At 38.9% G+C, this 27,342-nt stretch overlaps 2 protein-coding genes, 1 long non-coding RNA gene and 1 other non-coding gene across 10 annotated transcripts in view; 2 read left to right on the forward strand and 2 right to left on the reverse strand.

Moving 5' to 3' along the window:
* Positions 1-1,529: 1,529 nt before the first annotated feature.
* papolg (poly(A) polymerase gamma) lies at positions 1,530-18,306 on the reverse strand. Of its 4 annotated transcripts, none has more exons than XM_077495249.1 (24): positions 17,916-18,305; positions 16,289-16,447; positions 16,070-16,136; positions 15,339-15,420; positions 14,448-14,557; positions 13,512-13,565; positions 13,187-13,298; positions 12,627-12,716; positions 10,724-10,862; positions 9,862-9,934; positions 8,806-8,926; positions 8,628-8,712; positions 8,123-8,176; positions 6,636-6,755; positions 6,404-6,513; positions 5,356-5,477; positions 5,113-5,270; positions 4,915-5,015; positions 4,612-4,805; positions 4,462-4,536; positions 4,329-4,388; positions 4,145-4,248; positions 3,931-4,031; positions 1,530-3,541 (listed from the first exon to the last, which is right to left on the reverse strand). In XM_077495249.1, exons 1-24 carry the CDS (start codon positions 17,930-17,932, stop codon positions 3,366-3,368), a joined length of 2,484 nt encoding a protein of 827 aa, XP_077351375.1. In that variant the 5' UTR covers positions 17,933-18,305; the 3' UTR covers positions 1,530-3,365. The 4 variants fall into 4 exon arrangements, with proteins under 4 accessions (XP_077351375.1, XP_077351374.1, XP_077351376.1 ...); XM_077495248.1 differs by having other exon boundaries at positions 4,462-4,539; positions 17,916-18,303; XM_077495250.1 differs by lacking the exons at positions 1,530-3,541; positions 3,931-4,031; positions 4,145-4,248; ... (10 more) ...; positions 8,806-8,926; positions 9,862-9,934 and having other exon boundaries at positions 10,720-10,862; positions 17,916-18,304.
* A 1,529-nt stretch (positions 18,307-19,835) lies between these two features.
* LOC144000821 (gonadotropin subunit beta-2-like) lies at positions 19,836-22,385 on the forward strand. 4 transcript variants are annotated; one of them, XM_077494472.1, is made up of 4 exons: positions 19,836-19,842; positions 20,461-20,536; positions 21,776-21,894; positions 21,971-22,385. In XM_077494472.1, the coding sequence occupies exons 2-4, from the start codon at positions 20,473-20,475 to the stop codon at positions 22,199-22,201; spliced, it is 414 nt and encodes a 137-aa protein (XP_077350598.1). In that variant the 5' UTR covers positions 19,836-19,842; positions 20,461-20,472; the 3' UTR covers positions 22,202-22,385. The 4 variants fall into 4 exon arrangements, with proteins under 4 accessions (XP_077350598.1, XP_077350595.1, XP_077350597.1 ...); XM_077494469.1 differs by lacking the exon at positions 19,836-19,842 and adding an exon at positions 20,048-20,158; XM_077494471.1 differs by lacking the exon at positions 19,836-19,842 and adding an exon at positions 20,260-20,280.
* A 1,594-nt stretch (positions 22,386-23,979) lies between these two features.
* trnai-uau (transfer RNA isoleucine (anticodon UAU)) lies at positions 23,980-24,073 on the forward strand. Its single transcript has 2 exons — positions 23,980-24,017; positions 24,038-24,073. It is a non-coding gene; the product is annotated as a tRNA-Ile (tRNA).
* A 708-nt stretch (positions 24,074-24,781) lies between these two features.
* Positions 24,782-27,342, reverse strand: part of LOC144001276 (uncharacterized) — a 150,832-nt gene continuing 148,271 nt past the window's right edge. Inside the window, exon 3 of the long non-coding RNA XR_013278425.1 lies at positions 24,782-25,635. This is a non-coding gene — a long non-coding RNA (uncharacterized LOC144001276). The remainder of the gene's footprint in view (positions 25,636-27,342) is intronic.

Raw genomic sequence — 27,342 nt, forward strand, 5'->3', positions numbered from 1 at the left:
CCCAGGTTAAAAGCAACTATTGTAATTTAGTCATGTTGCTGAAGTCGTAATTAACATTATATATATATATATATATATATATATATATATATATATATATATATATATATATATCCATCCATCCATCCATTTTCTTGACCGCTTATTCCTCACAAGGGTCGCGGGGGCTGCTGGCGCCTATCTCAGCTGGCTCTGGGCAGTAGGCGGGGGACACCCTGGACTGGTTGCCAACCAATTATATATATATATATATTTATTATGACTCAGGTAAGTAAGAACCCTATCAATAGAAAAAAATTTTTTTTTTTTTGCTGTTTTTACAGGTTCTATCCATAAATTCATGAATCCATCTTTGTAACAATTTCAGGAAACCATACTACCCACCGTTAAAACGGACTGACGGACCGACGGATTGACGGACGGGCCGACGGATGACGAGCGGACTGACGAACGGGCCGACGGATTGACGAACGTCAGTCCGTCGGCCCGTCAGTCAATCTGTCGGCCCGTCAGTCCGTTCGCCAATCCGTCGGTCCATTTGTCAATCCGGCGGTCGTCTACCCGTCAAATCCGTCGGTCCGTCCGTCAATACGTCGGTCCGTCCGTCAATGCCTCGGTCCGTCAGTCTACCCGTCTCTCCGTCTATCCATCAGTGCGTCCGTCTATCCGTCAGTCTGTCAATCCGTTTGCCCGCCATCAGTCCGTCAATCTGTCAGTCCGGGAAAAAAAATGTGACCGAAGTGGTGTTTTAATAACAAACACAAAAAACATAAGTTACAGAGGCAACGTCTTTCTGAAACAATTTTCGTACATTTCAGCTATTGTGATTACGGGAGAAACAAATTGCACCAATTTCATTTTTTTTTATTTCATTTTTTTTTAATCAATAAATCAACCAACTTTACTCAGGTGCGAATAATAATAATAAGATTCTTACACGTCCATATGATGTTCAAAAAATTCGGGAGCATGCCACAGGAAAATTTGCAATTTTAAATTGGATTGGTCACACAGACACACACATGCCCTGCCTGTATTGAATCGCGTCCCCCACTCCATATTTGAGAAACACTGTGTTAGCTTCCCATTAACGCCATTATTAAGTTGAAGTTACAATAAGTGTGCAAATCAGGCTTGTATTGAATTTGTCTTCCTTTTATATAGCATTATCGCGTCCCCCACTCCATATTTGAGAAACACTGTGTTAGCTTCCCATTAACGCCATTATTAAGTTGAAGTTACAATAAGTGTGCAAATCAGGCTTGTATTGAATTTGTCTTCCTTTTATATAGCATTATCGTTTTTTAGATTAAAAAAGAAATTATATCAACTCCACTAGCAAAACGGAAGTATTCTTGTGCATTATCTCCACCTAGTGATAGATTCAAATGTTGCAAATTGCGAAACTGGACTGCATACTTTCCTACACTGTTACCAAAGAGATATATCCATATCCACAAAAACTTTAAAAACAACTTTCACAACATTTAAGCTTGGCACCTAAAAACAAATAAGACGGAGACGTTGGAATCATTTTCGGGGTTTAATGGTTGTACAGATTCATTTAAATGACGCGGTAACACATACAAAAATACCCTTTCAATACATTTTAGAAACAAACATCTAAATGACCTTTTTTTGTTAAATGTTTCTGAACAGCAAAAACAGTTGTCTGAAACAGAGTGGTGCAGGATTTTTTGTTCAAAAATACCTACCTAATATGAATTGTATTTAAAAAAAAAAAATCAAATGATACAAATATGCAAATATAAATTAATTCTTAAGAAAAACCCCATTAATGAAGCATGTGATATTTTTGGGGGGAGGGGAAAAAAACCTGTACATTTTGGGGAATGAGACTGATGCTGGAAAAAGAGCCAGTGTCAAAAGCAGTGCTTGCTCTGAGGAAGAAGGCTCCTTGTTGGTTTACAAATGCAGCAGCACAAGTTGTTCACATCACCTTTTGTGCTGTAATCCACCCAGTGTAAGATTGTGATGGGGTGTTGGACAGGGGAGGGGAGGAGAAAAAAAAAAAGAAGAAAAAAAAAGAAAAGTCTCCTGATGCCTTAAGAACCTCCACAGGAGGCGCAAAGGGTTATTACCCAAAACAAAGGGAATTTTGTCTCTCTCCAAAACAACCATATATGCAAGCATACACGCACGTGCACGCACAGTCAACCACACACATGCGCACACACACCCCCACACACACACAAATCTAGCACAACAAATCGCAAAGCTTTGAACCAGTTTTCACCAAGCACCACAAACCTTTGCTTCACTGGCAGGGAAGTCAAAAGGTAGCTCCAGATTGGGGCGCTATGAAGCGGTTGTGTGCCTCCGAATGCCCTAAAGGCCTGCCAGGATGGTTACGGAGTGCAGTGCAGCGTTATCAGCAACACAGTCGCTTTGTTTTGCGCACCATCAACCCTCAGGTTGAAGAAAACCATACAAAAAAAAATAAAATTAAATAAGCAACTTTTTGTTCAGTTGGTGGCAAATGACAAACTGGCTACTCCCAGAGGTGAACAATTTCGTCACTTCTGAAAGCTTGATTTTCCCGACTGTTACTTATCCGTAACAAAGCACTTTGAAAAGCACTGCTGGGCCCGTTTTTTGGAAAACAACAATTGCACACTTAAAAGACTGATACAAACCTGGAATCCTTTTCTGTTGTTCTTGTGGTCCAAAGAACTATGGTTGGGATTTCTGTCAAATCCAAATAAACCTTCAAATAAATCACTGCTGCTTTATCTAAACTACAGTACTCCCCCCCCCAACCCCGAAAACTCAACAGGGGCGGAACCAACTTTTGAACAAGCCACAAAGAGGAAAAAAAAAAAAACATTTTTTTTTCTTTTTTCTTTTTAGATAAAACTATAGAAGCATCAAAAGACTTAACAGTGATCTTAGCTTTTTTTCTTAAGACAAAAACGTTATGTACATCAACATTTACTGTACACATTTCTGTTTGGGACAAAGGAAATAAACATAAATCAGCTGTGTGGTGAAGGTCGACAAATGACTGGGGTATTTTTGTTTTAAAACATAAGTCAAAGTAAGAGAAGGAAAATAGGAGATATTTGTTAAAAAAGGGAAAACAACTGCTGCTGTCTGAGATCTCACTTGAGTGTTGTGTAAAAAGCACTCTGGCTGCCGAGTGCTTGACAATCTCACGTTGACCAAATCACCTATTTTCTGGTTTTTCGGGAACCGCTGGAGATCTGGAGGTGAGGTGCCTGTCCCTCAACGTGACCGCCAAAACTGGCCCATCTGAATGTGTGAAGTCAACCTGTGTGTTGGACCTGACTCACTACAAAGCCCCCACCTGTGTGCATTCATGAATCCAGATGCTATTTGGGAGTTCACGCTATGTGGATTCTGGCCTTCTCCGTTTCTTTCAGCCTCTTGGCCTGCTCTTCCATGGAGGGCGAATGGGCTCGCTTGGAGGCTGCTCCATTCAGAGGGTCTGCTACTCGGCTCACTAACGTTGGGATGGAGCTGCCGACCGGGTGGGTCGGGAGTTTGGATGACACTTGTTCTATAGAGGAAAATATACACACAAAGGCAGTAATGTTAATTCATGAACTAGCAGATTCAACTTAATCTTTGTTTCACAAAAATGGAGACCATGAAAAACAGCTAATGTCCCCCAAATCCCCCTTCTTTCAACATAGTTGTGTTTGGAAATACTCTTAAGCACGCTGCTGGTACTTCATGGCACCTTAAATAGAATCCCACATTGCATTGTCACCAAAAGGTTGAAACCTGGTACATTTGAAAGGGGGGGGAAAAAAAAAAAAAAAAGTCAAAGTCAACTTCGCGGACTTCATTTATGAGTACTTTTCTGGAGCGTAACCCCCATGATAAACGAGGCAACACTGTATTTACAGATTCAGTGTTAAGTAGCGATGAGGTCGAAAAACTCACTGGAACCGATGACAGGAATGAGCATGCCCCTTTCTTGACTGGCCGGAGGCGCCTCAGGGGTTAGGGTGGTCTCAAATACTGGGGCCTTGGGAGGTGTGATGCTGAAAATCATTCAAAGAGACGAGACATTAGTGGAGTTGCCAAACATTATGAAGAGTTTTCTTTTTCTTTTCTTTTTCTTGCACCCAATACTGAACGGTCATCTAAAACTCACTTGTGGCGGTTGAGGGCAAGTTTAATGGAATTTTTGACGACCCGACAGCTGTTGCTGGCTGGCAGCGGTGAGGATGCGTCGGGCAACTCCATGCTGGGAAGCCTCTGATGGGAGAGACAACTATATTTAGCTCATATGCTCATGTGCTTTATAAAAATCAAACTCTCCAGAGAGCAGGCGTCACCTGTGTTCTTGGCGTATCTATGGTTGGAATGGGCTTAGCCTTCGATTCTGAGGGAGGAATCTAATTGTGAAAAGGCAAAACCATAACGTTAAATCTGCTGGGTGAAAACAAAAGCAAACGAGTAAAAATCTACCATCTGTTTTTCTCGAGGAGCGTCTGACGATGGTGGAAATGGTTCCTTGAATGTAGAATCATCCTTGGGCGCAGCCTGCTACAGAAGAAACAACAATAAAAGGTAAGCTCAAAACACCAAATCCCAACACACATCCTCAGGTCGCCTTACCTCTGTGTGCCTCTTGGCCGTATCTTCCTGCACAGGAGAGTGCGGTCTCTTGGCTGCTCCATTGACAGAGTCCTCCAGGTTGTCTGGCTCCTCTTTGGGGCTGCTTGCAGCATTGGGCATCACATTCCCACTTAGTGCTGTGGAAACTGAGCTACTAGCTTCAAGAGGAGGAGCCTTTGCTTTGTCTGCTGGCTCTGAATGATGAACACGGGTTTATTTAGATAAATGTGTCGACTATATCATATTTTCATCATTTATATTCACCAGGAAATAAGATATACTTAATTAGAAATTAAGACTCACTAGAATCAAAAACAGGAATGGACATGGCCTGGTCTTTGGTAGCCGGTGCCGAGCTGGTTGCAGGGGAAACCTCAAGACAAAGCTGCTTGGGAGGGCTGACACTACAGAAGAAAAAAGGAGCAAGCACATGTTGAAGGCAATGAAAAAAAAAAAAGGAACTTACACAAATACAAAGATAACGATTTTTTGTTTCGTTACCCGTCCTCTGTGTCAGATGTAAGCTTGGAGGGTTTGCTGGTGGGGGAGCTGAAGGGGGTCCCCGAATCCGTGTCTCTTGAGCTGTCCAGGTGACTGCTGTCCAGAGAGATCCTCTTCGAGCTCCCTCCATTCGAGCTGCGATTCAATTCTCCTATGCTCTGGATTTGGCAATTAAGTGAGTGAGCAACTAAGAATGGAAGATGACACCTTGTCTAAAAAAAATAATGAAAAAAAAATGCTCACCCTCTTTTTCTTCTGCACCAATTCAGCAGGAAGGTACTGATGGAGCTGCTTCTTTTTCACATGAGTCGCTTCTATCTTCATTCCATCTTTCAGCATGTTGATGTTGTTGGCTTGTCTGTACACTGGAGAAAACAAGGGCAACATTTTTAGGTCACGGGAAGGCTAATTCATGACAGGCTTCAAAGTTTGCAAGCTAATCGGGACAGTGGAAAATAAATGTTTTGGAAGCTTACAGATGAGGCCTGAGTGCTGTATACAACTTTAAACTTTCAGGTCCTATAATAATTGCTCCCCTTTGTTAAATCATGAGTTAAATGGTTACGTTTTTGTTGGAAAAACTGAGTTCAATTTCAAAGTCCAGATAGCAACCAGATTTATTTTTTTCCCTCACACAAAAATCACTTAAATTATACTTGTTAGATTAAGTGAAGAAGGCTAGTCAAACAAATTCAAGAATAACTGTAGAGGAAAAATCCTTGGGACTTGGGCAAACCATGGTCACAGCAGTCATGCACAAATGGGAGAAAATGGGGAACAGTGATACACCTTCACAGGAATGATTGCCTAACTAAAACTACTTCCTGAAAACAATGCCACCCCATTCAGATTACTGCAAGGCCTCAGTTGAAGTTACTGTCCATGACTCACTGGTCATTGAGCAAAAATGGCACGGAGCTGCACGGCAAAAACCACTCCTGACGACAAAAAAAAAAAAAAAAAAAAAGTACTTGTCTTGTCTACTGCCCATTAGACAGTTTATGCCGTTACAAAAAATAAGACAAAAAAAATGAGAGTTGAAATAATTCTGTGGAGAGTGGGTCAAAATTCCTCCACAGGGCTACATGCGTCATTATTTCTATCTAGGCCTATTTAAGTATCAAGGCCAGTATGGCAAGGGAGGGGACTGGGGAGCCCCTCAAAAACTCTCAATATCGGAACCTGTTAAGGCTTCACCATTGCCATCCACAATTAAAGTGAACAGTTGTGGATTTCAAGACAGAGGCCAAGTTGACGCAAACAAGTTATGTTTGTGAGACTGACTACCAACCAGTGTCTGTGAATGACTGGATGTCGTATGTAAGGTCAATGTTCACGCTCTCTGCATTCTCCACCTTCTTGAAAATGATCCCAATGAACCACATAGACACAAAGTCATTCCTGCAAGACATTTGTTGAAAAATAGACGTCATTTAGGGGGTGGAGGTGGAGGAATTTAAAATAAACAAACAAACAAAAAATAAAAATTAAAAATAAATAAATACATAAATAAAAGAACTCACTCATTCCGGTTTTCTTTGGACCCGGGAAAGGACTGGGGATTGACGTGTGCCAAAGTAATATATTCATTCCTCTCCAGGTTTCCCACCAAAACTCGAATTTTTGACTCAACGAGTCCAATCCTGCAGGAGAACAAAGTTTGCTTTTATTGAATCAGATTCAGGAATGAGGTACTGTGAGGACCTAACACAGGAAAAAATTTTATTCGGATCGTCAGACACGGCACTCTGTTAAATTATACACGTCATGCCACCTCATTTGTACAATATAAACTTATAAGTGTTGCACTGAGTTGGCTCTTCATTTAGTTTAACAAACGTAGGCCACACTTGTGATCAGTGCCGGGTGCACCCACCCACGTGTAAGCGCTTCTTCATTGGTCTCAGCAAGTCCTTCAGGTTGGCAGATGAAGCACCATAATGGGGATTGGGAACCGAAAATTTAAAGTGTGATTGATTGCAGGAGAACTGGAATTGCTAACATTACATTCCACATTGGAAGGAAAAACACGGAAATGATCAGCAAGGTTAGCAGTGCGCTGTGTCTACTGACTAGGGATGTAATGAGAACGGCAACATCGTGATATTACAATATTAAAACTGCTACAATACCGTCATCGTCATGTCACGCGATGTTGAAAGCAGCACATCCATTAAAAAAGGTCAGGTTGATTTTCATTTGTGCAGTTCCAGCACCCTCTGGTGGCTGGCTAGTTATTTAGTGCCCTTTACTTTTCATACGGCATGTTTTGACCCTTCTATGTTTAAAATCCACACTAATCATCATATGAAGGGGAAACGTAATATGCTTGTGAATCGAGTCAATATGTGGGGGAACTCGATGTGTGCATGCATTAGCAAGTAAGTGCCTCAATATTAAGTGTTATGAGAGATTGTATGTTATGTGCATTGCTGTTATGTACAAAAGCACAATATTGTGCGTTTGTCTTAATATGAGCTCATTTTATGTTCAATATCGTGACCTTTTTTTTTTTTTTTAATATTGCCATCATCCTGATATCGTATTGTGAACTTCATATCGTGATATCGTATTGCTATTGTTGCATACCTACTACTGACAGAACTCAACCGCAAGTCAGCGGCTAACAAAATGATAGTGCCGCTCTGATTGGTTAAATCACTAGATATAGGGATTTTCTTGGAAAACAACACAAATGCAAATGGTGAAAATACAAAATTAACAACGCAAAATAATGGCACTGCAAACCCAGAATTTGCAATGGATGGGGTTTTACTGTACAAATGTTTTTGATATTTTTCTAAAAATGTGTTCAAAGAATGAAGGCCACCCCCCAACTGTAATTGAGTAAATAGAGCCTCTTGGACACGAAATCAAGAAATATCAGCCTTCCAATTTGTGCTAGACTTCAGTAATCAGATTTGACTGCAAATGGCATATAATATAATTTGTAAATTCACGTTATTTCAAGGTGTACACTGAAGTTTTAATGTGCACAAATTGTACTCACCATTCTAAATGATTTTCTTCTGTGGATGCACTGGCTGTCAACACGATGTAATGTCTGTGGAACAAATCACAACATGTAGAGCTCAGATGAAAACGCCTCAGCGGCCTCAATGCTGTTCTTATGCAATTTACACATTACATACAGCAAAACTGACATTTTACCAACATGAAAATCAACTATTTTATTAGCTCAATTCTAGTTCAGAGGTAATTGTTTATGTATTCATTTTGACACTAAGTTGGTGAAAAAATTAAAAATGCATGCTATAATTTGTGATGTTCAGGACATGATGCTTTAACCCATTCAGCCGGGAGCACTCGGTTTTTGGGGTGACTCAAAAAACACCCATAGGTTTTTAAGACATGTTTTGACAGGCACTTTAGGCCTTAATGGGTTAACGCTGCTCAATGGACAAATGTGCCCAACAGTTTAACTCCTTATGTATTTCTTGCACTGCGCAGCTTTAATTTTTCAATGAAGACCCTAGTTCTAACTCAACACTTACTTGTATTTCTGAAAGAAGTTGGGCGGCTCAAAGAGCTTTGGCCATTCAGCTTTTCCCTGAAGGATCTCATCTGTGACGCTGAGACCTGATCGTATAAGAAGTGAATGACAAACAAGGATTACATAATGTATTAAAATGAAGATTATATGAGACTGTTATGAATTGTCACTGTGGATACCATATTTAAACTCCTCGCTCATAATGGTTCGTGTTGATGTGGAGACATTGTATGTGGAGTTTTGCTGGGGGTAGGCTGGGGTGATGATTGGCATAAGGTGATACCTGTCAGATGGGTTCACCTAAAGAAGGGAAAAAAAGTAAAGCAGAGATCAAGTAATCAACAAGTGAATTGGGAAGTCTGGGGAAGCTGATGGTAGGGTATAATCAACACCAATGGTGGTATATGCATAGTGTTTTACATTTATCTGGTGACAACTCAGTCAGTTTGAGAGTATCTGTCAAGTGTCTTTGCAACATTTTACAATATGGAACCAAAGCTTGCAAAAAAGCACCACTCACTACGTGCGGGCACCCTCGCAAACCTGCGCCGCTCAATAAGATACAGGCTTTAAAAAAAGTTATGTTCCAACAGATTTCTGTTGCTGTTTGCAAACATTCAAAACTGTTGCTCGAGGACAGCAGCCAACCAGAAATGAGTGTTGAAACCAGTCTACCAATCAGGAGCATAGGCTCGCACAGCTGAATTTGTATATGCAGACAAGACACAGCAGGCTTTCCCGTAGCGTTTTATTTAGCCTCGGGGCCCACCAAGCTTTCCTTGCCAGACACCCACCCACCACCCCACTCCCCACATGGCTAAGCCCCACCCCCGCCTCAAATAATAATTTTGAACGATACCCCCCCACTTCAACGACTATGGTGTATAATTCAGGCATGTAATGCATCATACTTTAACCCACACCCCACCCAACAATTATCTCTGACAGAATTTTGTCGATCCATCCCTGACCACCAGGTTTAGCAAGTTTTCTGGGGGAAATCCAGCACAGGAATCAAAACTCCTAACACGTCCGCGGAATCAGTCCACCAATCAGGAACGGGGGTATGCACAGCAATATTTACATATGCCATTGATAGTCGCTTCAGTTGCAACACTGAAGCAAGCTTGCCGAAAAAGCAACGCTCGCTATGTGCGCGCACCCTCGCAAGCCTGCGCTGCGCAACGAGATCCAAGCTCAAACAAGTGGCAACACCATTCATGAATTATACTTACTCTCGGATCCCATACAGGTAGGTTCAGATTACTGTCCTCAGGTTGTTTCAAGAGGACAGGGTTTGGCCACTCCCTGCAAAATAAATAAATAAATAAATAATATATACACATATACATAATACACAAATATGCGCACATGCGGTATCATAGTAGTTTTTCATGGTAAAACACTGAAAAAATGGCTGACAAAAAAAAAGAAAAGAAAAAAAAGCACGCCCTGATGTGAAAATGCCCAAAGTGTCAATATTTTGTGTGGCCACCATTATTTTCCAACACTGCCTTAACTCGCTTGAGCATGAAGTTTCCCTATTCACTGGCTCCACGATGGCAACATGGGTCACACTGCACTCGAAATCAGAATCCAATGGCTACAGTGGCTGGATCAGTCAGCGTGCCCCCCTGCTGTCTCATATGCAAGTAGTAACAGACCAATTTGGACTGTGTCATTTCTTTATGAAAATATATAATAGCTGCAGAAATGTGAGCAGTCTACTCACTTTTGTGAGATACTGTATATGCACACACGCACATACATATATATATATATATATATATATATATATATATATATATATATATATATATATATATATATATATATATATAAGCATTGTATCTGTTAAATTGTCAATGCAAAATATATACAGTAACTACATGAGGAGTTATGAAATATTGCCATCAAATGAAGACAAGTTCAACATCACGTGACATATTTTGACAGACAAAAACAGAAGTGTTAATGTCATGAAATGTAGAGCTTTGTAGAACTCCTCCGACTGGCAGGCACAATAAATTAACATTGGTACATTTGTTTCAGCAAGTTGGAACAGCGCTAAGCAAATGGAAACAACAATAATCTTACCATTTGGAGAAAACCAAGAAGAACTTGTGGACGAGGGTGGCAGCAACAGCATTAGGATAGAGTTGGCAAGTCCTTGCTACAAGCATGGCCCATGACACTCCACCCAGAAAGCCCAGCATGTTGGAATAGATCCCACGACCTGTTGTATAAATTGTAAATTAAAACTACTAATTTAGTATTAGACAGATTCGGACTGGCCGATTATGATGATTTTGTCTATTATTGGCATCTGTCTTTTTTTTTTTTTTTTCCTGACAGATAAATTACAAACTGGCTTTGTTTGGCTTTGATAAACTGGCTTTTTTTTTTTTTGGCTCTGATGGATGGAGCGTGCCACCTGTCTCCTATGAGTCTGTGACTTGTACTCTCTCCAGCACTGACCCCACAGAGGGCAACAGCCAATGAGCAGTGAACGCTGCATGTTGCTCTGCTCTCCTCTCACACGCATTGGTGAGAGGAGAAAAAGTTAAACCATTGCCGAATGCAGACAATCCATTGAGCAGATATCTTACAACGGTAAATCAAGGTTACAGACTTTACCGAAATTGTAATACATACCTGGTTGCGGGAGATTATAAAATACAACTAGATCGGTTAGAAAGTTATTATATTTATTATTATTATTATTATATATAACAAATAATGTATCATTGTTCATCATTCATTCATTGTTGTCTATCCCAGCAATTTAGCGACCGACAGAACAAATAGATGCAATGTTCTATTATTCAATGCCAGAAAATATATTGACATGTTTGACCACTTTATTTGACAATTTTGTTTGGTGGTATGCCATGAGATTTATCAAACTTAAAATAGGCACCTTCGCTCAAGGAAGGTTGGGAATCACTGGTGTAAGGCACACCGAGTAACCTTGTGACTTATGTGCTATATAAATGAAGCCGCCTCTCTTGTTAGTTGACAACGGGGAGCGGTTTGCTCGTAGGCTAACACCCCACTAGCTACCGGTACTAATTTGCTAAATCTGCTAATATTGACAGAGATATTTGATACATCTACCAAGTAAGTGAGTGCACGTGTGTGTGTGTCACATGATAAACTGGTGCAGAAATTAAAAGAAACCATTGCAAAGTTCAAGTCCGGTCTTGGGAAATTTTAGAGTAATCAATGGCTGTTTCATTACTTTTGCGGATGTGGCGGAGATGGCAGCTGCATATGGAACACACAAGAACGACGCAAGACCCATTAAATGCAACGAATAGAAGACCCATCCTAACACAGTGGTGTTGATGAGATTTTAATTTCTTTGCTGGTAAGTAGCTGTGTTGTGGATGCACTTTATTGTTTTGCAACTTTAAAACAAAGATAAGTTAAAAGTGAAAAATCAACATTTTACATCTTTGTATTTTTTGGAAGACTGCATTTACTGCAGTAAACTTTAAAGGAATATTTAATTGATTATGCTTTCATTTCACCTAATAAGATATGCTGCTGAGCCTGTGAGCTCCCTGCACTTTTTGTTAGAATTTGAAACAAAGTTTTAGTCTATTTTCTAAGTAAAGAAAACTTTTGACATGTTGGAAATCACAAGAGCTGTTTAATAAACATGTGCTTAAAGGCATTTAAACAAAGTCAAGTGTTTGGGAGTTTTTATTCAAAAGTTTGGCGCCAGTTTTCCCGCTCTTTTTTTTTTTTTCTACAAATGAATATCGCCTTCAAAAATCTGTTCTCGGCCTCCTTGACTACTAACTGGTATCAGAATCGGCCCTGAAAAAAGCATAGCAGTCTATCACTACTACTAATACAGTATTCAAGTGGTCAGCTCTGCAATAGACAAAATGTACACTTAACATGTTCACATGCATGCATTGGAGTAAAAATATGGCAAAGAAGCTGGCATACGAATCAAGATTCCACAGCCAACCAGCCAATCCAATCTTACGTTTTGCCCAAAGTTTGATGGCTCGCAAGGTCAACCTGAAGTTTTCTTTGTTTGGCACTAAGTACAGTATTTCATCAGTCACTCGACAACCTGTAATCACAAAAGATAAAAGAAATAGTTCAGTATAGGGGGCAGCAGATCCCCATAATAACATTCTTTTAATAGCTGCTACATCAGATAGAAAGAGAGGAGACAGATGCAGAGAGCGACAGAGAAAGGCAGACAGAGAACAAGAGAGAAGCAAAGAGAGAGACAGACAGAGGGCCCTAGTTTCATAGACAGGTGCCCGTGCAGTCAGCATAAAAAAAAAGGCGCATCTTGACTTTCCTGCCAGGGCTAGATGTGCTTAACAAAAATTTTGACATTGGCTTTCTTTTTATGCTATAACTGAGGCTGTATCTGTCTGTTGACGCATGTCAATACAGTATTCTTTCATTTTTGGTGCAATATAGTACATGCAATATATTTAAGGGTTCTCCACGGGATTCTACGATACATCAGAATTTAGCCAACGACAAAGGTTAATAAGGTTAATGGACAAACATATTCATGTGGTTTACCATTAAGACTTCGAATACAACGAATGTCTAGATTTCTTAGGATGGAATCCCCCCGGAGGTCTAGGTTGTCTGGAATGGATTGTAACGCCAGTCTGGCAAAAAGCAGGTCAATCTGATAAGAAACAGAAGAGTTAAAAACAAAAGGGTATTAATACCTAGTACAAAAACATAACAATTTTTTTTAATTTTTATTTTAAATCACCCACATGTAACACTTCTAAAATGCAAAGTTTTTGTGGCTTCAAACACAGAATTGCATTTATGGTTCTATGACCAACACAAATTTGTTCAAATTCTGTTCTCCTTTAGTCTTTAAGTAACTTACCTCTATTCCATCAAATTTGAATTTTATAACAGGAACAAAAGCATCCTCGACAGCCTTAAAGAAACGACAAGAAAGCCATTATCACAAATTGATTCAGTCACAATATGACCTAAATTGTTAGATGGCGCAAACATTTGTCTTCTTTCCCGTATTCGAGGATTGACCGATCGATGACCGCATGCGCTAACTCTCCTCAATGAGGTGTCCTCAAACTCGGTATAACATGTTTTCTTCCAAGATGATAAAACAAATTGCTTACCTTTGATAGTAGGAATGGTCGCATGGCAAATCTTGCAAATTACATGTTTCTGTTCGCTGTCCGACTTCAAATCCGAACCATGGCCAAATAATTGACGTAACGTTTTTTTTTTTTTAAACAATTACTCCGGTTCTGTGGATTCGGCGCTTGATGCCATTGTTACACTGAGCGTGAATAGTGCGTAAAGCCGAGACACAGATACGATGACGTCAACAACATGCGCCATATAATAACATGCACTACCGCTGTATGACGGTCGAGTCAAAATCTCTACCTTCAGCAAAATGTATACCTTATATTGAATAAATCGTTTATACCGCCCAGCCCTAACCCCGGATATATAATTTGTGCAGCAAAGGATGTTTTTACTGTTCTCTTGAAAAGAAAAAAAAGAAGAAAAAAATGTGCTTAATGAAAATTGTGTGTGTCGATTCTAAGGCATCGAGGGCGAGTTAATCGCAAAAGGTTGAATCAACTGGCAAACTTTTTTTTAAAATTTATTGTTTTTTCTTGTTTCCGAAACATTCAAACATTACTTAAGGCAATTGTGTTACTAGGCTAGCACTAAGTACCATATGACAAACAAACATAAGGGTTAAGCCTGATGGGACTTGTACATTTGCGGAATATGAGCAAACTGACAACATTTGTCAAAGACAAAATTCAGCACGACTTACCCTCAGGTCCTTGATCTCTTCATGCTGCTTAAATTTCTCAAAGAAAGATTGAAAAAAGTCACTCCTTTCTACATGACGAGGAGCCACACACAGGGCATCAATATCAGCTCCTGCAATAAGCACCAATCTTTGATCAGTGCCATTTTATTACAAGTAATTTGTTCAAGGTATATTTGACTCATTGAGCCCTTTTCAACAGTAAGAAGATAATATTTTGTCTTAAAAAAACAAAACAAACAAAAAACATTTTTCTACTTGCTGCCAACTAAAGATGACATCACTTGTGCTGAGGAAATAGGTAACAACCAATCACGACTCACCTGTTTTCTGGGTTTGGTTAGCAAACTACACCATGATTGGTCGTTACCCATTTCCTCAGCACAGGTGATATCTTCAGTTGACAAAGTTGAAAACGTGGAAGTTGCTAGAACTGGGAAGCGCATGTTTATGTACACCTTGACGTTGTACATAAACTTGCTCTTCTTAGTCCAAAATCTTAATTTTAAATGTCAGCTACAATGTGAATGCACTGTGAAATCACATACTGAGGAGTTAAATGTAAAATGCAAATCTATAGAAGATTCTTAACACATTGAAATGGTATTTACCTTAACTACAGATGTAGCAAACCAGCCCCAGAACATAAATTAAACTTTTTTTCCCTTCACATTTCATTTATACCAATGCCTATGGCATACATTTTTTTAAGCTTTATCTTTTTCCTTCTGTGTTTAAAAAAAAAAAAAAAAAAAAAAGCCAGTTGTACATTCGTCTGTTCAATGAGCCAATGATGACTGCTTTCACACTGATTCCTCAAAGCATACCAAAAGAAAAAAAAAAGAAAAAAAAAGTGAAGACTAAGCGTGCTATAATGTGTGCGACTTGACATACCTTTCGTGTGCACTCCAAGACGGTATGAACCAAATGTAAATATTTTGCCCCCAACGCTGCTTATAGCTGAGGGTGGAAGGTTCTGTTGAAAAGACAACAGAAATTAATTTCCCTCTAACAGCAAAAACGTTTCTCGAGCACATTAAGCCCACTGTACACTGAGCGACATCACTGAACCAGACTTAACTGGACAATCTCAAACAAATTACAGACCAATTACCGTACCTTCACAAACTTACAGACGACAAACAAAAAGATGCGACCGCTGGTATTCTTATCGGTAGGTAATAGGTATGGGCCGGTAATATATTCTGACAGTGTGATATGATAACTGTCAATATTTGGTACAGATGAAAAGTATAGCATGTTGAGTTTAAATAAATAAATGTAAACATTCTTCTTTGGATGTAATTCTTTTTAGTAAGTCATCACTGGTAAACAATCACTGGTAAACTATTTTTAAAACCGGCCCTTGGGGTACTTCTGTTGTCCTTGAGGCCAACTTGGCACCTTTGTTTTTTCTTTTTTTAAAGACAACCCACATTAAATCAAAAGAGCAACACAACATCATTTACTTACGATCCGGTATATGGTATGAAAGCTAATCTAGTTGCAGTTGATTGGCAACTAACAAAGCTAGTGGCAGAACCACACATACTACACAAACTAATACATTGGTTGCGCCACATTGCATCGTCCCGTGTACAGTGGGCTTTAGTCATCCAACCTACCTTTAATTCGCTGATCTCTGCGATCCATTCTTTCACAAAGTTATTCAATTTTCCCAGAACAGCAAGTCTGAAAAGAGAGTAAGATGATGAGTCACATTAAATACTTTGGATCCAATTTTCCCCTCTGATTTAATTGCATAGACCAGCAACTCAAAAACAAAATGAACGCAACTGATCCAATCATACAAATAGAGATGTAAATAAAATGCATACACTTACCTGTGATTTAATTCCTCTTCATCTTCAAACACTCCAAATGGCTTCATAGCATCGCAGAGCTTCTTGGTGTACTGTTGGTCTATTTCTCTTGGAGGTGCAAGGCTAATAGCAGATGTAATGCCATAGTGTTTCTGTGGCTGCTGCCCTCCCGGCATATTGCTGCAAAGTACGTAATAGGAAACAATTGATTTTATTAGAATACAAAAAATACAAAAAAGAAAAAGAATGTCTGTCATTCTAAGGCTCCATATTTTCAAAGGTGTTGATGTACTTGAAAAGTAAAGTGGCATATGAGCTAGTATTATTTTGCCGTGAAATGCGCGAGAACAACAAGTACAAATTCTGCGCCAGTGAATGTGTACCAGTTCGTGGTGTAGTAGGCAGATCAGTAGCCACAAAGGTGCTGCTTTATTCCTTTGCATCGCGGGTTCAAATACCGCTCCGCACACTTTTTTTCTTCTTGTTTATGTTTACAATTTCTTGCATCCAGTTAGTCATTTGTAAATGAACCATTTTGTTTCATATGTTTGTTTGTTTTTTTTAACTACAATTTCTTGCCAGTCAGGATTTGTAAACGAGCCATTTTGTTTCACATGTTTATTGATGAATTGATTTTTTTTTTTAATTTTCCACATTTCCAAAATAAGTACTGGTAGAAGACAAGATTGCTGCATTTAAAAATACATAAAGTACTGTATGTCCTATTGCCTGACAACACTGCTTTGAAGGTTATGATTAGACCAGCAATGCCGATAAAACTAACAGTTTATGCTCCGGGGGTTAGGCTGGTAATGCCAATAACAGCATATTTTCGGTGTCAAAACAAAATTAAAAATTTAGTGGAAAGACAGAACAGGGGTGTGAAACGAGGCAGGAACCACCGCCAGTGCATGACTCGGTCCGGCGATTGACCAATCAGAGCCGTTCACGGCAAAATAACACGAGCAGGAGAGTTGCCGGTCACGGCAAGAATATCCATTGCCTATCATAAAACTTTTTTACATGACACATATAATATGAGATGACACACGTAAACTATCAGACCCGTGAAACAAGCAAAGCTGATTAAACTCGCAGTCTACTTTCAGATATATTTAGTGTTATTTACAATTTCGCCAAGTTGCAGCAAACTTTACGGTGAAGCCGCTATCAGTGCCAAAATAATATGTAGTATCCTTAACGATACATGCAAATATCACGCTTCCCATACCAAGGATGCTGAAAAATTCAAATTTACAATTCAGAACTCGTTTTTGGGGCGAACGAGCGTTAGCAAAGAGCTCGCTAACAGGTTGGAACGAGAGCGGGCTAATTTAGCATGAGCATAAACGTTAGCTTCCTGTTACGGTGGAACCACATTTCCACATTAACCACATTTCAGACAGATTCCAACAGTTCACATTTTTTTCCAAGTTAGTTTTCAAGTGAAAATGCTTTACCGCGTCGTCTCATTTAAACAATAGTTAGACAAACCACGGTGTAACGGCCTGTCCAACAATCGATGGCTACGGGCCTTGTTATGACAGTTAGCTATGCTAACGCTAGCTTTTAGCCTATTCTTTTTTGGGACTGCTAACGCGAATAAAATGCGCACTGCTAGGAGATAAGACTTCATAATTTGACTTACCTTGACATTTCTTTCATGACAATCAAAATAGATGCGCCCTGTTCTTGCTGCGAAGCTGTGGGAAGTTAAGAAGGTCTGCAAGAAGAAATAATAACAGCCCCGACCTGATTACAACAATGGTCACTTTCTAGAGAGCGGTTCAAAACCTTCCCATCGAACCGGAATCACTCCTGACAAGTTACCATTTCCGTTTGAAACCATTAAAGATATCCCAATCTTAGAAAACAAATCTTCCAAAAGTAATAGGAATTCCTCAAGCTTAACACGCGCCCAGGCGCTGTGAGGACCCTTTTATTGGAAACTACAACTCTGCAGGCGTTTGTGGGGGATTACGTCGGCGTGCAATGCAGCGCGCTGCAAAGTCTGTGCGGCCAATGGATCACGTGACCCTGAGGCCCGTGTTGTTACTGGATTTCAAGTACTCTCTCTGTCACACAAAACTCAAACCGATGCAAATTCAATCATGCTTTCGTTACAACAGTATTTAGTGTTGCAAAAAAAGTAATAATAATAATAATAACAAATGTCACTTATTAATTAGTATTAAAAAAAAAAGACATAACCCATTGAACTTTTAATAAACTCGTTTCCCAACTGTACATTTTCTATGGGATTTGGAACCTCAGTTTATCCGAGCTGAATTCGGGCAAGAAGCAGACTACACCCTGGATTGGTCGCCACTCAGTCACTGGGGAAATATGAGGAAAAAGTCAAAACAATCATTGTATTGACAATTCCAAGCTTACGTCACGAGTCAAAATGGTGTTGAAGTTCGACTATTGTTAGAGAGATTGTTGGCTAGTTATTAAAATTACAATTAATTGTCTGGGGCAAAGCCCCCAAGGATAACCTACAACTTTACCTTACACAGTGTGTGTTCATTTTTTTCTTCAAAGAAGGAAGTCACTCAAAAAACACAAAAGAGTAGAATATTTTGCTTATCTATTTCCTTTTGTCTCTGGAGTTCAGCAAAAATACAAAGATCGGATTCGGACTATGTTTCTTATCATTCGCGATGAATCGCACCTATAAAACAGGTGGACAAGAAATGAAACGCTCTCTAAAATGCAGCCCTCACATATGTTCAATACAATGGGTCAATCTCCCCGAAGTTGCACATCCTCGAATCTCATGATCTCAGCCCATTGCCCTGGTCCACGAGAAGCAAGATATTGCTCATCTTTTTCTTTCTTTCTTTGGAGTTCAGGAAAAGTACACAAATCGGATCTGGGCTGCTTTTCTTATCGCTCGTAAACACTTGTATCCATGAACAGGTAGACAAGAAAAAAGGCGTAGCTAAAATGCAGCCCTCAGACCATCGGTTCAGGCTCAACACAAGGGGGTTGAGCATCTCCAAGGTTACCCCATCCTTGGCTTGCACAGGCGTGCATGGGCTATCGGCTATCCAGTCATATATTCGGATCAGTGCTAGAGAGTCACTTGGCTGGCCTGGGAAAATCTTGCAATCCCTTTAGAAGAGTTGGACGAAGTGGCTGCGAAAAGGGAAATCTGGACTTCCCTGCTCAGGTTACTGCTCCCTTCCAGATAAGCGGAAGGAAATGGATGGATTATGGATGGAAAAAGGCCTTGTGTTGGATGACAAAATGGAAGAGAGTGGGGAAGGTGCGAAAGAGCTGTGAGATGGAAAGTGGAAAAAGATATCAAATGATGCTTGGGGGGAAAAGGAATTAAGTGATCATACACATGGTCCATCTATCCCATTACTGTAATCCACATTAAATCCCAAAGAAGCAAGCCTTCCGATATTCAATGAAAGCAGATCTATGTTGCCATCTGAGCAAAGGCTGTCAGGTGACTAAATCCCACTCAGGAGTAGATTGACCTTTCTTGTTTGTTTCTGTATGACATGACAATGATGGACTTTCTTTCTCTGTCTCACTTGCTGTAGGCTACCATCAATCCAAAGGTAGATAACCTAGCAATGTTTTGTTGTTGTTGTTTTTCCCCCTAATATATCGAACACAACATCTAACCATACATTGATCCTACGCACATCATTCTAGAAGGGTAGACCATTTAATTTATCTTACCTAAACCTGGCTCTTGTTTGACAAAAACAATCCAAAGAGGTTACTTGTCGGACACATGTACGTGAACATGCGCACACAAACGTGCATGCACAAAACATGGTCAATAGGGCATTAAGCCAAGGCAAAAAGGCAGGTGCTCCAGAGCTTATAAAAAAGGAGCAAGTCACCACCAAATGCACAGGACACATACAGGTAAGCCATGCGTGTTTCATACTCTGTGCATGTCTTTGCATTCATGATGCCGTGAAAATCTTTTTGCTTTTTTTCTTACTAGCATTCACCAGCGCTGACTATCAATTGATTTTTTTTTTCCAGTAAGCATCTTATGACAGGTTAAGTGATTAACTATTACACACTGTTAAGTCAGTCCAGGATGTACATTCTGCTCCATCTCATCCGTGACCCGAATTAGGATAAACTGCCAAAATTGGATGGCTTGTTTTGTAGATTATGTGGGTGATATTTGTTACAATGTGGTCTTGTTTGCTGTTTAGGTCTGTGGAGTCATGGCCTATCAGATGCTGACCTTATTTTTGGCCATCTACGGTGTTTGGTGGATGCACCCTGCAGGTGTCGTCTTGTTTTGTGTTATTATTGTTGGGTGGATTTAAGTGCTGTGTTGTATTGTATTGTGTTGTTTCATTGTATAGGGCAACATGAGAGTTCTTTTTTCTTTAGGGTCCAACATTTCCTCTATAAAGTGGCCCTGGGCCCATTCAAATATGAACACTACACCGTACTGGATAAATAGATCTCACTTTGGCTTGATTATTATTAAATAACTAAATTCACTTACAGTTTGATAAGCTAATCATATTTTTCATTTGAAATACTGTATTTAAAAATGACTTTCACTACAGGCTTGTATGGATGACTTTAATAAATAAATACATAAATAAAAAAATAAAAAAAATAAAAAAATACAAATAGTAATACAAATACAAAAAATAAATACACCATCAAATAATTACTTAAACCTTACATTTACATTTTTTTTAAATCAACCGAATATGATATGATTTTGAGACTAATGTTGACCCAGACACTTATTTTTATATACAGTAATTACAAATATAACGAGAAGGTATCATGGATCAAGAGGTGTGGAACTAACTTGGCCCGTGGAGGTGAGCAGAGGTATAATTTGGCAAAAAACAAACTTCTCTGGTCTGACTATTATAGTCTGCGAATGAATCTGATATGCTGCGGCCAGACATGCGGCTAACTCTGACAGTTTGCTGAAACATGACTGACATGGATGAATCTGATTAGCTGCTGACCGACATGCGGGTGAAACTGACAGGCTTCTAACCAGTTGTAAGAGATTAAAGATTCCTGACGTCGCACAGTTGCTGTTAACATGCTGATTCCATCAGTTTAAAGAAAACAAAACATCATCAGGCAGTTGCAACAACAAAACACATAGAATGATGCATTTGTTAATGTTATTTCTAATGCTTTGAGAAAAGTATATGACAAGAAACTGTTATTTGTTTGTGACGACTTCATTATTGATTTGATATAATAGAATGAACATACTCCGACATCTGACTTTCTCAATGTAGTACTAGTGGCCCTTTGGGCTAACTTATTAATAAGCCTATGGTGACTGACTACTTCTAGTACTAAATAAATGGGTTATATTTAATACAATATTTATTAGTCTGATTTAGGCATTTTAGGGTTGTGGGTGGACTAATGAAGAAAAAAACAACAACTTTTGAGGCCCTCTTGGTGAAACTCGCAGGTCACCCTACCATTAATAGCCGCGAGTGTGTTATTGTGTAACTCTGTTGACGTCATGTTTAGCATCCAAAAAGCTGCCAGGATGCCACCTGACCAGCAAAAACGTGAGTCTGGAGAAAGAAGGATGTCTCTCATGCCAGTTTGTGGAGACGACTATTTGCTCTGGATACTGTGCCACTGAGGTAAGGCTCCCTGACGTTCCCCTCCAAAGATAACTGCATAACTTTAACAATGTATCATTGGTTCTCCTCCATGCAGTACCCTATCTTCTCCGCCTTCCCCAGCGAAGAGCCTCAAGTGTGTATGTATGCGCGTGTGCGCCACCAACAGTTAGAGCTGTCTGACTGCCTTCCAGGCGTGGACCCCGTGGTCAAGTACCCCGTGGCGTTGAGCTGCAGTTGTGACGCCTGCTCCATCCTCACGTCCAACTGTAATGAGGATCCCAAGGAACCCACCGAACCGGACTTTTGTTCTCAAATTTCTGCCTAGAACTATGTGACCTCTGTTACCTTTATCAAACCTTTGTCACCGTCACAGAGATGGGAAAACCAGGTCAAGAAAGTAAACACCCTGGCAAAGTTTGGCTTTTACCACGCGTCACATCAGCTTTATGTGACATTGTAGAATCGATCAGAATCAGAATAAAGATAGTAATCTCAGCAGAAACCATGAAGGTGGTGTCTTTGCATGTTTACATCCAATTATTTACACTTTTACATGCCTATGTAATTATAATAATCCTAACATCTGTTTACCCTGCCAAACAAAGTAATTGATTGGATTAGATTCCCGTGAGCCCTGCTGACTATGGAAGCCCAAAAGTGTCCATAATATACAAAGTGCTGTACATGAAACAGAAATCGGTCATGCAGTAAAGAATAAGATAAGAAAACAGAAACAAAGCAAACATTTTACAAGTTTTTTTGTATACAAGTAAAAAAAAAAAGTAGGCGAATAAATACATAATTAAATAAATAGAATAAACATCAGATACATAACACAAAAGACAGTGTGCTCATTTTTCTGTGAAGATTCTCCGGAAGATACAGTATGTTTCATTTGTTTTGAGATTGCCCGTTTTCTGAAATGTTTTGGAAAGACATGTATAATTATGTTTCATTATTATAGAACAGCAGCTTTCTCTCTGTTTTGAAAATAGAGTGTTTGGCTTTAATAATTATCCATCTGGGATAAAAAGGCATTTTATCTCATCAATCTTGTTCTAACATTGGCTAAATGTCATTTACACAAATGTCGATATGTTAACAAGAGACCTATTTTTTTTTCCATGTTTGAAAATGAAGCAAAACAATATATTAAATCTATTGGACACTCCACAAACAAGAAAGCAAGAAAAACTTTTTATTTATGTGAGCTTTATGATATATTTTTGTTTTTAAGTTTCTTTGAACGCGTATTTGTCTCCCACTGGCTGTTATACTGTTTTGTATTATTGTTAAATGTAAATATAATAATAATAACAATAATAACAATAATAATAACAATAATAATAATAATAATAATAATAATAATAATAATAATAATAATAATAATAATAATAATAATAATAATAATAATAATAATAATACAATGTGACGTAACTGTACAATGGCGACCCCTTTTGGAAACACAGACCGTGAATGATAAAACACAATTTACTCGAGTATAAAATTAGATCGCTTTCATTTACAAATATTCTACACAACTTCACCTAACTACACGATGTACGTGACAGTATGCCGCTATCTCCCTGCATGAAATTATACGGTGAACTACTGAACTGTATGAAATGCTTATGAAACAAGATAAAAACAATAAATGAAGCAAAATTGCGAGAAGGCAAGTTTGCTGGAGGTCAGCATGAATTTTGAGGACCAAAAAAAAAAAAAAAAAAAACTATTTATCGCTAAACACAATTTTGGTTGTTTATTTTTGCCTCGAACGCTTTTCAGGTTGGAACAGGTTAAAAACAACTCGAATGTCTCCGATTTCCGACCATCCCCGAATGCAGCAGTAGTTGACGAGCCCGGAAAGAAAAGTTACGTCAACCTTACTAACGTCACAGTAAGGCGGGACTTCCGGGTTAGACACAAGACAAAAACGTAGGCGTAAATATGTACTTTTAAACACGTTTTACCCTATTACGTGGACATGTTGTTTGGCTCATCATGGTCTTACCATGGTAACACATTACGCCACTATCAATGACGATTCACGTCGTGATGTAGTTAGAGGTTATAAACGTATCTGCTAGCTCACTTAGCCGAGCTCCAGTGGCGCAATCGGTTAGCGCGCGGTACTTATATGACAGTACACTGTAGAGCAATGCCGAGGTTGTGAGTTCGAGCCTCACCTGGAGCAGTATTTTGCATAGTACGAAATTCTTTTCCCGGGTATCTCTCGTCAACATATGTTATGATATTCTTTGTTTTCTTTAAATGAATGCGTCATTGTGATTGAATCAGCCGTGGCAAATAATACAGTCGAAGCGGCTTTGAAAATCATGCAGTACTAGTGTGTTGTTTTTGCTGCCAGCAGGGAGCAGCATTTGTCTAATTATGTAAAAAACAAAATACAGTATTTCTACAAGTCTAATGTAAATTAAAAAAAAAAAAAGTCTTACAACTCACTGATTTTCTTGCATGATTTTAAGAGAGTTACTAGAGCTAATCCAATGTGTTGCATCCTGTAATTATCAATGTTCAAAGTTGTTAATGTCAATAAGAGTATGTGGTAAAATAAATAAATAAATAAATAAAAAGAGAAAGTTGAACTTTTGCCAAAAATGTCATAAATAAACTGTATTGATTGGTTATTTTAAGAACCACATTAATTACTCATGTATACTGTAAAGCATAGTATTAATTTGATATTTCACATTTTCTATAAGTGAATCAGGTTCACGTGAAAGTTCACATTACCTTTAAGTACAGTACACCAATGCTTAAAGTTGATACCTATGTTTACATATATTCGATGTGGTTAAAACATGTTGAATTAAATGGGAAACCTGCATTCAACTTAAATGACGTTATTAAAAAAGAAAAGAAAAGCTTCATGTAATTCGATATGTTTGGTATGACTATTTATTTTTTTGTTTTGAGCAACACAGAAATCTATGCAAATGTGGTTATGAAACTTGTGTATTTACTATAGTCACATACGATGGTTTATATCCATGTGTTTATAATTTTTACATAGTAATATTCATTCTTATGCATTTGTGTATCGGTAAAATAAGACTATAGTTTACCTCTCTCATGATCTATTTGTGACCTTGTTCCAGCTGGGCATTGTCTGCTACTTTGCACTTTCATCAACAGGGGTCGCTGTTGTCCACAGTTTGCCTCACTCGTATTTACTGACGTACAGCAAACAGAACTGACTGCATGGACATGATTGGCTGTGGGTACTGTTTGAATGAAAACAGTTGGCCCAGCAACTGTACCTCAAATATCTATCCATGTGTGCTCTTATTTTTATGTCCATATATCTCATATACTGTAATCCAGGGGGATTTACAATGAAAAAACAATCTGCTTCTGACTATACAGACTATAAAATAAAATGGTAGGTTCTATACACTGTATGCAGTTCTTTTTAGTACAATTAAATCACACAGTAAGGAGACTTAACAGTTAAATGTAAATGCTGAGTACTTTGCAACTACATCAATAGTGGTTTATATATTTTTAAGAATTTATGTGGTCTTCCACTGCTGAATCTGAACGCCATGATATACGCATACAGCCTGTTACTATTATAATTAAATGTTATAATAATTATATATATTTTTTTTAACTGTCCTTTGAAAGGACTACGGTCAATAGGTTTGGTTAACATCCATCCATTGTATAATACAATCCCAGCTGACTTTGGGTGACAGGGTACAGCGTGGACTGGTTGCTAGCCAATCACAGCACCTGTAATGATCAATTTACAGATGTTAGTGAGACAGTGAGTCATATTTGGGATTTTATTAAGAACCACTGATCTAGAATGACTGTCCTGCTTGTTTTCGCTTTCTCCCTCCTCCAACACAGCTGACTCAAATGATCAGCAAGCTCTGTAGAAGCCTAATAACGATCATGTTCATTGAATCATGTGTGTTGGTGGAGGGAGAGATGGAAGACAGGCAGAACAGTGGCGATCGAGGAGCAAGGTTCTCTACGCCTGGGATACTTTGTCAATTTTTGAGGTACGTCCATGTATTATATACAATTTTAAGGGGAATTAAGTGCTGAATTTGAATATATCGATATCTCAATTTGGATTTTTTTGTCGCACATGAGTACCCATTTGCCAGCGCCGGACACATTTTGTTGTTCTAACAATGCAAATCTACACAATCATTCACAGATTGACCAATAATTCTAATTATAATACACTCGGAGCCTTATGATACATTTTAAAACTTATATCCAAACCTTCCTCCAACATGCCACAAACCACAGAGCATGTGTCCCAAGGTTTTATTAAACATCTGTCTGTGATTACCAATGCATTTGCTCACAGTGTAGCAAAATGACAGCTCCCAAGTCCCAGCTGTAAAGGTATAATCATCATTATTATTGTTTTGTCATTTTTTTCCCGCCTTCCATCGCTCCATCCAGCCAAGAGAAACTTCAGCGTTGCAGCATTTATCAAGTAGCCAAAAGGAAATGATGACATTCTGCTCGGCTGAACACCAACAGTGTGCGTGTGCGTGCGAATGCATGTGTCTATTTGCTGCGTCAACTTGACGTTAAGACGTTGACAGCAAGAATGACATACATATAACAGTTTTGACATTAGAAGGGGTATACATTAACTTGCTTCCTGCAAGGCCAGGTTGCTGCTTTCTTTCCCCTGCTTTTTTTTTTTTTTTAAATCCGGCGGGACCCGGGACCAAAGGGTCAAAACGACACTGTCTCAGTCAAACAGCAACATCTGGTTACCCTGTGTAGAACACTATTACACTAACACAAAAAAAACAACACAAAAATGACCCCTAAGGAGTAATGAATATGCCTTAAGAACTAAACATCATAATTTTAAAGTTATGATCCAGCGTTACTCTCATTGCTACTTGCAAATTATCTCTCCAACTTTATTCTCTTTGACACAGACTCACAAATATTTTATCTTCCACTCTATTTTTTCCAGTGGGGTTGAAGGCTTGCAGCACTTCACCTTTATGGTCTCTCTGGTGAAATATAGAACATGTTATAGGAATAGGTTACAGAGTTAATGTATAGTACACATGTACAGTATGTACACTTTCCAATCTTTCTATTCCAAATACAGCACCATTTTATAATTTTTAAATAGAGGAAAAATGTGTCTCTCTAAACTTTGGTCTGGATAACATCTCTAATGCGTGAATATTTTGGTACATTGGGAACCAAATGATTGATACTTATACTTTAGTCTTCATTGTTATCACAGCTGTTTCTTTCATGCAAAGACTGAAAGCAGCAGCAGTAACAGCAATAGTCAATCTAGAGAAATCCTGATATGGCTCCCTAAGATTCTACAGTATAAACCTGAAATGTGACCATTCCGACGAGTAATGACATGTCTCGCTGCATCATTATGCCATCGTGGGCTGATGAGGTGCTGTCAGGCGAAGGATGTGGGATCTGTAGATA

This window comes from Festucalex cinctus, chromosome 14, assembly GCF_051991245.1.
Source record: "Festucalex cinctus isolate MCC-2025b chromosome 14, RoL_Fcin_1.0, whole genome shotgun sequence".
In the NCBI taxonomy this organism is placed as follows: Eukaryota; Metazoa; Chordata; class Actinopteri; order Syngnathiformes; family Syngnathidae; genus Festucalex; species Festucalex cinctus.